The sequence below is a fragment of the Rhinolophus hipposideros genome (genome assembly GCF_964194185.1).
Source record: "Rhinolophus hipposideros genome assembly, chromosome: 10".
NCBI lineage: Eukaryota > Metazoa > Chordata > Mammalia > Chiroptera > Rhinolophidae > Rhinolophus > Rhinolophus hipposideros.
Window position 1 is genome coordinate 21,993,527 of NC_138056.1, and position 12,926 is coordinate 22,006,452.

Below are 12,926 nucleotides of genomic sequence, written 5' to 3' on the forward strand. Positions count from 1 at the left end.
CCCAAGGTTGAGTGTTGGAGTTGGTCCAGGACCCACCTCGTGCAATTTGATGCTGACTTCAAGAGATGGGGACAGAGCTCCTCAAATCCTTCTGGCCTGGGGTTAGGGCTGATCCTGGAGGCTAAAGTGGGGCTAGTCTTAGATGGAAGTGGAACGATGTTAAATGAAAGAAGAGGGCTGAGGGGCTAGGAAGTAACCAAGTCTATGTTCTAAGAGCCTAAAAAAAATACAATTGAAAGAAAAAGCATTCTAATCATTTTGACCATGAAAAGAGTTGTGATACATTACTAAATAACAGGTTAAACCCAAATAAACTGGGTCAGTTGGGGTTTCCCAACTGTTTTGGATTTCTCTTTACTTTCCATTGGATTTCTCGAGATTTCTCCTCCTTCTCACATTAGACATGTAGCCACAGAAAAATTATTTTACGTTTAGGATTTTCCTAGAGTGAAACATACCAGTGATGCCCAAATTTGGGATAAACACCAAACCAATATAGACATAACCCTGGCAAAGACTTTACCGGCTAATTGGTCTCTGCTATTCTAATATTGGCTCCAAAGTTCGCATGCTAATCCCCAAGTCCCGACAAGCCTTCTTTCATTTACCTATGTCCTAATAAAATCTGTTTATACATGATGTTCTAAGTGAGGAGGAGGGAGAAGAGGATACTTTTTAGTTTGGAATGAAAATGAGTTCATTTTCTTCAAGGAACGAGCACTGCTGACAGTTCAGCTTGCTCAGGTGGAAAGTGTTAAGGGAAGCCATCATTATGCAGGGGAAAGGTATTTTCAGTGTGACCTCTAATGCTTTTGTTTCTGAATGCCTAATTCCTGGGGCAACAGGTGAGTAGCGTGTGGCTCCACACATCGGGACTGGTGACGAACGAGGGAAAAGACACACATACTTTGTAATTTGTCCTTCTGTGTAATGTGATTCACTCAACAGGTCTGATAGGGTTTTTCATTGCTTTTGGCATCACCATGGGGAAGATGGGAGAGCAGGCCAAGCTGATGGTGGAATTCTTCAACATTCTGAATGAGATAGTCATGAAGTTAGTGATCATGATCATGTGGTAAGTGGGCTTGTTCTTCCTTCTTCGTGGTTAGGGTGTGAGAAGGTCTTGAGGTGCCAAGGAAATGCTGGAGACCTCGTAGCAGGAAAGGGTGGGTGGGTGTGGACCATGCCAATGTCTCTCTGGAAAGGCTTTGAGAAAGGGATAAACATCTCTTTTTTGGAGCTTCCCCGAGAAAATGGACCAGGAAACTGTGGCCCATGGACCAAATACTATCTGCCACTTGTTTTGCATGGCCTGTGAGTTAAGAATGGGTTTTGCGTATTTATGTTTACTGGGGGAAAAAATCTAAAGAGTAATAATATTCCCCAACACACGGAAATTATATGAAATTCACATTCAGTGCCCATAAAGAAAGTTTTACTTGAACACAGCCACACCTATTTATTCCTGTATTGTCTAGGATTGCTTTTGGGTCAAATAGCAGAGTTGAGTAGTTCTGACCAAGACTGTGCAGCCTGTAAAGCCTAAAATATTTACTATTTGGCCCTTTACATAAAGAGTTTGCTGTTCCCTGCCCTGGAAGAAAAAGCAAACAAAACAGAGAGACAAGCTGGAAAAACCAATCAGTCCTCCTGAAGCTGAGCAGCATCAGGAAACACTACGATAAGCCCAAGACACCAGGGGCATGGCATGACCCAGGACGTGTGGAAGAACCACTGCTCCAATATTCTGGTATCCAAAAGCAATGTAGCTTTGACCTGGGTTACTCATGACTCAGGTAGAAGAAAAAAGAGGCAGTTGTCAGACCATGCAAGCAAAAGTATAATCACAGAGAATATATGAGAACTGTAAGTGCTCTTGGGAATCTGGCCCCACCCTCTAGTTTTATAGAAGAGAAAACTGGTCTAGACACACTAAATCTTGATTCTTCAATATCACGATGATCATTATAGCAATAAACGCTATCATTTATTGTTTTTCTTTTATCTTCCAAGAACCATGATTGGTACTTAAAACCTATCAAATGTAGTATCAACAACCCTGCAAAGATGGATTATTATTCCCATCTTACAGAAAAGGCAACCGCGAGGCTCACTGAGGTGAATTAACTTGCCTAAGACTATATAGTTAGGAAGAGGAAGAGCTGGAGTTCATATTGATGTCGAAATCCTTGAGGCGTATATGGAGGTGGGATGGTTTTGTTTGTTTGAATTGTCTAAGCAACATTGTCTCCACTTCATGTCATGAATGTTTATGGTCAGTGGTTCTGAAATGTTGGGTAGCCCAGGGGATCATACGTGTTCACTCCTTCATCAAGGAAGCTGTGCCACCTTCATTCCCTGGAACCTTGTAGTGTCCCATATCTGACAGAAAGATTTTTATGTGCATTTGTTTCAGACCATTTTGATGGTCCAGTATGCCTGCCTAGGAAAAAAACCAAAAAACCAAAAAAACATTATTAGACCAAACCACATCTGTTTTCTATTTGCCACAGGAATTCTGGGTTACAAATTCCCCCTGTCTGTGTGTCCCAGTCCTACCCGCCCCCTTCTTCCCCAATCCCCCTCTGATCCTCTTCCACTTGTATGGGTGCCTTCCCCTGAAATTCTACCTTCGCTCTCGCTTCTTCTTTCCCTTGGCCCCTACTCCTACCTTACAAGGGCAAAACTCTGTTCTTGACTTATTTTTTTTATCTCCACCAAATGGAACACGGTGATGTACCTGCAGTAAATTCTTACTAAAACTTCAGGAATGAGTGGGCTAGCTGAAGGCCCCAGGGTCTCAGATCAAGATGTTCCTCATGAGTTCACGAACCGTATTTAATAGACCTGGCTTGTTCAGATCATTTCTTTATTGTACTTTCAAATCACGGAAAGGATGCTAGTAAAATAATGTGTCCTTTTGGATTATTGCACTGATTCTTCAACTTGTAGGCAAGGCTAGATTTCTGAACGTTTCTTTTGTGTGAAGAGATTTAAAGCCACACACATGTGATGCTGTAAACAGTTTTTAAAGTCTTTCAGACCCATTCTGAGCTTGTTGAGAGTTTAATAAATGATAACACATAAAGTACAATAAGCCTCTTGTTTCCTAGAAATTCTAGCAGAGTGAGCATTGTTGCAGGTCATGTCTCTGTATTATGATGCCAATAATGTGGGCAATGTATGAAAGCTCCCTCCTTCATCTGAACCAACGTCATTTCCACGGAGCCCTTGAAAGAAAGGGAATCTTCTAGGAAATAGATGAGTCATGGGATAAAATGTAGCCTTTCTTCTCAGGGATGGAGGGTGGGCTGGATCAAGAAGTATCCCAGTCACAGAAACCATCACTCCTGAAGATTGCGCATCATATCCCAGGAGATGAAGAGCAATTGTGAGTCAGAAGTCAGCTCTATGGAATGATTTCTGACAGCTGTTCAGTTATCTCATCGAGGCAGGCAGTCAGGAGGAGGGTGTTCCATGACCTAAGATGCCAATCCTACACATTTCTTTCATTCTTTAGCTGCCTTGTTATCAAATGTGTGAAAAAGTTCTGGGTAAAACAAGCAGCCACTCTTTAACTGACCCCCTCAAAGCTTAAAGAGTCAAGAGTCCTTGAGTATTCCCCACTGTGTGGTAGTAAGAATACTAATAATAACAAAATGTAATATTGAGGAGATTACTAGTATTCTAATAATTATTATTAAATTATAACTTAGAGTTATTAAGTTCTTGCTATATGCTCCACACTATTTTGATTACTGTACTGTACTTATTTATTACTGAGAAGGTAATTATTATTATTATTATGACAATCATTAAATCATAACTAAAACTTAGCCACATTCCTGCATTATGCTTAATACTATTCCAGTTACTTCACATGCATTAACTCACATTTATTTTTTACAGTAATACCTAGCAAAAATAGGTACTTTTGTTAGCCCCATTTTCCAGAAGAGCACAGAAGTTAGCTTGCCCAGTGTTGTAAAGCCGAAGTAATGGGGGTCGTATGAAAGTGGTACCTAACTCAACTTCTGTCTGACTTCAGACTGGATTGGATCTAGGATCTCCTATTACTAGCTGTGTGACTTGAGGCAAGTTAGACACACTCTAAACCCCACGTCCTGATCTGTAAAATTGATTGATTACAGAATCCACATCATGGAATTGCTGCGAGAAATAAGTGAAATTGTGACCAACAGGTGTGGAGTATTTCCTCTGTTCTGGGGATTTCTATGTCTGTGTTTCCAAACACTTTGTAGGAACTAGTATTATTGTTGTTAAGTTGTGGTTACCATTACTATCATGAGTAATGATTTCTTTATTGTACTTTCAAATCACGGAAAGGATGCTAGTAAAATAATGTGTCCTTTTTGATTTGTTTCTTTATGTTCATGAATTCTTTAAAGAGCCTGCAAGGCCCTCTAATTTGAAAGAGAGAGAGAGAGAGAGAGAGAGAGAGAGAGAGAGAGAGAGAGAGAGAGAGAGAGAGACTGTTCATTTCAGTGTGATTTTCATATCCTCATTTTCTGCAAAGTTATTTAAAATATTTTTAATCTTAAATACCTAAACAGAAAGTAACACTTATAATATCATCACTATAGAAACATAAAGTGAGAAGTGAAACCTCTGCTCACTCTTTCAATTCTCCCTCCCAGTAAACCCACCATAACCATCCTTCCATCCATCCATCCATCCATCTATCCATCCATCCATCCATCCATTTATTCATTCATCCATTCTTTCACTCCACAAACATTTCTTGAGCATTTCTTTAATGCCAACAACAATTTTTGGCACTGGTGACATAATGGTGAATAAGACCCTTGTGGAGCTTACATTCTACTGAAAGGAGAAAGGAAAAAAGTAAAAGGAAGCAAATAAGAATTCAGATAGTAACCAGTGCTACAAGGTCAATAAACAGGGAAACAGCATAGAGAGTGGTAGGGGGATGGAAGTAAGGAATGAACTCTACCAGGAAGATTCAGGGCGGGCTGTCGGGGAAAGTGACCTTTTTGGTGGGGGTGGCCGGGTGCAATGGCTTTTGATGAAAACCTAAAGCATGAATGGGAGGCAGCTCTATGAAGAACCAAGAGGAGAATTTTCCAGGGGGAGCAAACAGCAAGTGAACGTTTTTTGAGGGTCAGAAGGAAGGTCTGGAGTGGCTGGAAAATGGTTGGGTGGTATGGGGGTGTGGAAAGCGGTGAAGTTGGAGAGGTGGACATGTCCCACAGGGCCCTGTAGGTCACTGTGAAGAGTTGGGGTTTTATTTGCTTGTAAAAGGAAGTCCTTGGAGGGTTAGGAGCCTGGAGGCTCTACAAACTGATTTTTATTCTAGCCTGATGAAAAGTTCTAATCCACATAATATAACTCTCAGCAAAAGTCACTCCTTGGATAGCCAGAATACCTCTTCCAAGATGGATTGGACAAAGTGGGATTTGCGTTACTTCCTAAGCCTGAGTACAGACAGCAACTTTAAGTAACTGGAATGTATCTTTAACTCTTTTTTAGTGGATAGACTCTTCCAATTCTGAGTTCTCTTGGCATCCGTCCCAAACCAGCAGACTGGCGTTGCTATTGGAAATGTATGGGACAGAACCAGGATGGCTTTATGGAAGGACTGAGAAAGTCCCTCCACTGACCTCCACTCCAGGTGTCTGGCCCATCATCGTCCTGTGCCTGGAAGTCCTGAATAAATTACTTTCATGGTTTTAACACCAAAGGCCTTGAATAGATTGGAGCTGAAGGAAATGGTTTCCAAAGGCTAGCCAAGTCATGTCTGCCTTTCGTCAGATGCCGATCAGATTTTAATCCTTAAAACACTGGTTTTCCAAACATGTCAGAATTCCCTGGGGAACGTATTTAAAATATAAATGCCCCACAGCCAACTACTGGAAATTCTAACTTGATAGGTATGTGGTGGGCCCAGGGAATCCATATTGTTACCGGGCATGCCCGCTGATTCTGAAGCAGGTGTCTGAATACATAGAAACACCAGCTGAGGTCTGGGCATGTTAAGTGCTGGGTATGAGTTTGAGTTTGTGGAGTAGAGAACAGACCTAAGAGGGGCATCTTGGTGGGAACCTTAGCGTGACAAACACTGAGGTACAAAGTAGGTGGAGGCAAGAAGAGATGATTCAACAGTACGAAAAAGGGTTGACAGTCCAGCCCTGGGTGAATCAGTGGCTTTGAAAACAGTACAGAGCTGAGGATACGACCAGTCTAAAAGGAACACAGAAGACATTCCCTCCCCCTAACTCTATAGTCCTGTCCTTTTAATTTAAAAACTGGTCCAACAATTGCTGGGCATCATTTGGCTTCAGAACGCTCACTGGAGCCCTGAGCCTCTTCGTGCACTTTGCTTGATGTCTTTGATTGTTTGTTTCAGCTCAGAAGCTTTGAGTGGTGACCTTGGACCCTGTTTAGTTGCCCTTTCTTTTCCATGGAGTGTCATTTTCAATGAGATAATTAAGTGATATGGAAATGCAGGAACTCAGCTTCTGAGTGGAGGCGTAAGTTACTTGTTTTGAAAACAGGTGGAAGAAAGTCATGGCCCTAAAAGACATCATAGAACAAAGACTCTTTCCTCCTCCTGATTAATGCTCATTCTAGTTCCAGAAACAAAGTTGTTTGGGTTAACTAGAGCCCCTGCTTGCCATATTGATTTCCCCTAACACTCTACCTCTGGCCTTTGACTAACCCTCTCCATTAACAGTGGGAACTCAGGTTTCTCCCAGCCAGCTGAGTGCTCTGAGGTAACCTGTTAACCTCTCTCTTATCCATTTGGCTCTGGTTCATATGTGTTCTCCAGAGGAACTTCATAGCTGGTCTTGTTTGGCAAAGAGACTTGGAAACATTTTCTCTCCATTTTACCAATTGCTTGTCCCAAAAGAGCAGGAAAATTGGACGGCACCCCAAACAGCTCTTATTTGTATTTTTCTGGATATCTTGAAAGGGTGATTGGTGCTTCGGAAAGAATTAATCTCTCAGCATATGAAGATAAATGTTTTGTTGGCTTTATCGGAAGCTGCATTCTGCTCAGTTATTTACAATCCCACGGAACAAATTGCTGGTCCCTGAGACTACCCCACTGATCTGTATGACGTGTTGTGACTACAGGCCCACCAGGAAAACGTGAAATGGCGGAAAGCCAAGGGTTTAATGACATGACTCCCTAATGCCTGTGGAAGTAGTCCTTAAGCATCGGCCAGCCTTCGCCCTAGGGAAAGGAGAAGAGGAGTCGACAGACTAGGTACCTCATCAGGATGAGAGCAGCTATGCTAATGTTCTAACTAATTAGTGTCAGTTACAAATCACCCCTTTCAGGAGAAGTTTCTTCTTGAGAAAATATTTTGCAATTGGGTGGCAGCAGCTTGTGAAATGTTTTAGAAAGCCTCATTAACTCAGACTTGACTTCTTAAGCATGGATGATGAGAGGACGTGGGATACATGTATGAAAACAGAACATACAAGGATTCCTTTGTCAGGAGCCAGAGAAGTAATAGTGCTAAGAGGGATGGGGGAAGGATGGCTGACAGTGCATATACATGCTCAAAAATGTAATCCTGGCAGCAACCCCACAAGAATGGGGTTGGCCTCTCTAAGCCTTGATTTGCACATCTGTAAAATGGGAATAAGTCACTAACCAAGGTCATACAGCTGGTAAGTGGCTGGACAATCTCTCTGTCTTATGTAATTGTATATTCAGGACTCTCATATACTCCTCATAGTTTTTTTAGCCTGGGAAGGGCTTGTTTCAGGCACAATTGCAAAACAAAACAACAAAAACAAATCTGGCACAGGTGCCCTCTCCCTTTCCTGACTCCCTTATTCCTCTTGGGAGCCTTATCCTGGGATTTCATTTTCTCCATAGTCATTCTCTGAACTACATTCATAATTCTCAAAAAAGTATCAAGCTTTTCACAAACGTTTTCATTTCAGTCAGAAAGTGTCATAGGCTGAACAAGTTCATGCTCCAACAACACCAGATTGGGCAATAAAAAAGGGATGTTGCCAAACATGCAAAAAATACACTTGAGATGAGAGAGAATGTGGTTAGCTTACTCAAGAGTGAGGACAACAGTAAATTGTTTCCAAGCTCTCTATAAAATAATAATAATATGGAAATATAAAATAAGTTTATATAGGATAAATTGGTATATGTTAAATTGTCTGCTTAGCAACGAAGAGGTGCAATTGCTAATTAAAGGGAAGTGGTTTGCCTTGGTAAGGGAGGAAAAAAAACAGTCATGGAGTTTTACAGTTCTCAGATTGTTCTCCTTTGACTGCTTTTGTCGTCTTGAGCCAGTTATTTAATTTTTTCCCAACCTCAATTTTCTCATTTGCCAAATAGGAATAATGATGCCTAGATTTTAGGATTATGGTAAGAAATAAGGCGATGTGTGGGGAGCTCTTCATTAGAGAGACAGCATTACTGTTAGAGTAAGTATGGAAGGAAATACTTTCAGACTTAGAAGTGATAAAACCACATTTCTCTAAATGTACTCTTTGGCTCGTATGGTTTTCTTATTTTCTTCTCTCTCTCTCTCTCTCTCTCTCTCTCTCTCTCTCTCTCTCTCTCTCTCTCTCTCTCTTTCTCTCTCCTTTTAAATATATTTCCTGTCTTCCAACACGAAAACAAAGCAAGTTTACAAAATACCAGTTCATAGTTTGGTGAAACTCTAATGAGTCTTCTGAAAAACTCAAAATTTGTTCCCAATTTTCAACGAAGGAACTGTGAAAAGACAAAACAAGATTCTCAAAGACTTAACTTGGTGCTTGCCTAAGAGGTGGTAAAGCTTGTGTGCCCTATTCCTAAAAATCCCCGTACAACAAAATTTGCCTTTGGATTTTTTATCAGAGCAGGGGCCACCAGATACCTGGGACAGATCTCGGATAATGCAGTTAGACTGAAGGAAAATGTAGCATCTACTGGATCTGATGGCCATCTTTCAGCAAAACTCTTCGTACAGAAATGCAAAGGGTTTTCATCAGGGTGCAGTAATGTAGTAGGACCCAGATTTAAGTGCTGAATCCCATAATGATTACTTCAATGCTTTTTTCTTTCTTTTTTTTTTTTCTTTTGTGTTTTTCAGGTACTCTCCCCTGGGTATTGCCTGCCTAATCTGTGGGAAGATCATTGCAATCAAGGACTTAGAAGTGGTTGCTCGGCAACTGGGGATGTACATGGTCACAGTGATTGTAGGTCTCATCATCCATGGGGGCATTTTCCTCCCCTTGATTTACTTTCTAGTGACCAGGAAAAACCCTTTCTCCTTTTTTGCTGGCATTTTCCAAGCTTGGATCACGGCTCTGGGGACGGCTTCCAGGTAGAGGACACAAGAAATTACCTTTCTTTCTCTCTGCTTACTCTTTTACTCTCTTTGCCACTTCCTCTTTTTCAAAGTCCTCCAGTCACAAAGTTCAATGAGAACACTTTTCACGTATTATTAAAATATTTTTGAAAAAGGTGAATCCTTTGTGTATTTGGTTCCTTCTAGGAACTTCTGATGTTTCTGATGAACATTTTTGCTGGTACGCAACTGTGTTGGAAATACAATCTCAAATTTACGTGCCTCATTTGCCACATACAGCATTAGTTTAGTTTAGTTTTAAATGTTTTCCAAAATGGTACAACAGGATGTTATCCTATTTAAGAAAGTCTCCTACCGGTGATTTGAAAAGTGCTATGACAAAATAGCAGTCTATTGTAGTAATGTTTCAAAAGTAGGAGAATGAGTTTTACAGGGAAAATGGTATATGAGGTGAGATTTTTCAAGGAAACCAGCAATGAGTCAATCTTTGCATGAACCTCTACTGGAACATTCTGCCTCGTTGATTTGACTTGACATTGATTGGGAGTCAGTTCCTTCTTCACTACCTAGTTCTGGTGCCCCAGAAACCAACAAGGACTCCAGAGATATGCAGAGAAAAACATTTTTTTTTTTTTTGATATTACCTTGGACTGAATGTAGCAAAAACAAACAAACAAAAACAAATACCTAAGCAATGCCCAGCAATTTCTAATTTCAAAGACTAAAAGAGTTTTATTTTTTTCAGCCTGCAATAGTTATTCGTATTTCTGCCCACATACCCTTGAGTCACAGACTAAGACTGAGGTCATCAAGTAGGGAGGCAAGCAGACCCTTAGCTCAGCGTTACCTCTGGAGTCACAGAGCCTGTGACCATGCACTGCCAGCGAGGTAGCTATTCCGTGACGCAGGGTGACTGCTCTTCCAAGGCGACTGAGCAGGCAGTCAGGTTTTGCTTAAGTAACCTAACAGGCAAATAGTGGTGACTGCCTGGGGAAGCCAAATTACATTTCCATCTTGCAAACGATTGAGAATTTGATACTAGTAGAATGTGGGGTTTCAGAAAAAATCTGAAATGTATGCAGTTCTGGGAATCAAGACGCTGCATTCAGTTTCCCAAGGGGAAGAGAAACACTCCAAAATTTGCTTTTTCCTTTTTTGGGCCTATCAATTTCCTATGGCTAAGTATCTCTGTCCACAAAGATCCTCTCTCTATAGCAAAAAAGTAAACCTTTTTTTCCCTCCAAACATAAAAACAATTATGTGTAGTTTTATTTTTGTTTTCTGATTATGAACGTGGTATTTACTCATTGTGAAAAAATTCAGACGGCAAACAAAATTTTGAAGAAGGAAATGAACATCACCTGTTATTCTATCACCCAGTGATAATTGATAGTAACCTTTTAGTTCATCTTTGCAGTTACATATCTGTCCAGTTCTCACTATGTAAAGATATTGTAAACTGCTATTTTTCATGGATCAACATATCATAAAAGTTATATCTGTCAATACAGATCTTTGTATTTTTAAAACTGTATAATACGGCATGTGTACTGCAGTACAACTCCCATCTCCACCCCGTGATGTACATTTAAAAAATGTCTGTGAAGCAGAGCTGTGACAAGCATCCTTGTAAATATGTCTCTGCAAGTTTGTCTGATGGTCCCCTCAGGATACATTTCTAGAAGTGGAATTTCTGAATCCAATGGTAAGCACATTGGCAGTTCTCAAACGCATCACCAGGTTACTATTCAGGAAAGTACATTGGTTTAAGTCCCCACTGTGTGGGTATGAGATGGGCCTTTCACCACCTACTCACCAGCACTGGTTATTATCAGTCACTTTAATACTTTCCAGTCTGAGTGGTGAAAAGTGATCTCACTGAACTTTCATTGCTTTGATTATGAGTGAGTGAAAGCATCCTTTTGTCTTCTTATTGACCATCCTGCCCTTTCCTTCCCCACCCTGTGAACGTGTGTGATCTGAATTTCCTGTCGGGGTGTTCATCCTTTCCTGATTAGTTCTCAGCTTTCTTCATGTATCAAAATATTATCTCATGCATCACATGTTAAAAATAATGTCCCTCTCTACTTCACATTTGTCTTAAACATTTATAATACCTTTTGCCATTAGAGGTTTTTAATTTGTACGTTGTTGAAGCTGTCAGTATTTTCCTTTAGTATTTAGAATTTTGATTTTGCTCAGGAATATCATGAAAGATTATAAAATATTACTTTACATTTTCTTCCAATACCTTTATGGTTTTGATCTTTAAACTATTTCAAAAATATTTTTATTTTCTTTTCTTTGAATAAGTATGTAAGTATCCTAATACCTTTATAGACAAGGTAAATCTTAAAGGCATACAGATGGCCTAAATTCGTGTTTAAATCAGACAAATGCTCGTGTTTTTTGATCAAGGTCACAAATGTTAGGCCCATTTCTCCTCTTTACCCTGTATTTCATTTGAAGAAGAAAAAAAAAGTGGTTTTAATCTTCAGTTAAAATGTGGAATTTTTTTTTTATTAAAAAAGAAAAAAGCTTAAGAAAAAAAGTCAATGTGGCAGGAGTCACGTACTAAGAAATAACTGTGCAATCAAGACTTGAGGGAAAAAATGCAAAGCCCCACGACAGCCAGCTAAATATCCATTCTACCTCCTTTGACCTTGTACTGAATGGGGCTGTGGAGAGGGGTTGACCTCCTTTTCTCAGTAGGCACCAAGGCTGGTGTTAGGGAGGCAAATGAAGGGGAAATAGCCTAGGACACACCTCTCTGCCTCCCTCTGACTTCAGTGCATGCTATTAAAGCTCATCTGGAAAAAAATAAAAAGAATCTCAAGTATCTGGTAGTTATTATTAGCAGCATTTGGAGACGGTCATATGGCCATTGAGGCAGGAGTCAAAAAAAGAACAACGTCAGAATGAGGGAAGGAAAAGAAAGAGTTAAAATGCTGAAGTCCCAGTTTGAATTGGTTGGGTGTATATGGATGTTTAAGACATAAAGCATGGTCAATATAGAAACTGAGGATATTTTCCTGCCTTATCAATTATTTCCCCCAATCTATTTAATTGTTTAAAGACCACTTTGATGACATTTAGGGAAGATGGATACAATAATAAAAATTAACATATTCCAGTCCTCCCAGAGAACTGTCCTTAGCTTCAGACCATGGAGAATCCCGGCCAGAAACTACAAAGGCATGGTGTCCTGGCAACCCTTCAAAGGGCAGGTCCTAGGAAAGGGCAGGGAAGGGCGAGAGGAATAAAGGGACACTAAATTCTCATTGAAAAATCTGGGGCAGCCAGCCAGTTATGACTGCATCCCCGCATACGAAGGAGGCCAGACCCCAACTTCTTCCTTGGGTTTATAAAGTTTTAGTAATGAGAGTTCTCCAGACATTCATTTCTTCAACCAACCTAAGACCAAGGAGGAGGTGTGAGACAGACCCCTGACCTGATAGCACAAAGAATGTTCTGTAAGGTGACTCTGGCTTCCCTAAGGTTGTAGTAGGACCTTTTTGGCCCATTAGCATTTGATAAAATGCAGATTTAGGTGACCCTGATTTTAGAGCTTCCATTTCCTTGGTTCTGCATTTCATTTAATTTCCCTGAAAC

The 12,926-nt window shown here is 40.4% G+C and overlaps 1 protein-coding gene across 1 annotated transcript in view; it reads left to right on the plus strand.

Moving 5' to 3' along the window:
• SLC1A2 (solute carrier family 1 member 2) overlaps positions 1–12,926 on the plus strand; it is a 131,302-nt gene that overhangs the window by 94,350 nt on the left and 24,026 nt on the right. Inside the window, exons 6-7 of the mRNA XM_081063279.1 lie at positions 949–1,075; positions 9,096–9,329. Of these exons, the coding sequence (XP_080919405.1) occupies positions 949–1,075; positions 9,096–9,329 (361 nt within the window). The remainder of the gene's footprint in view (positions 1–948; positions 1,076–9,095; positions 9,330–12,926) is intronic.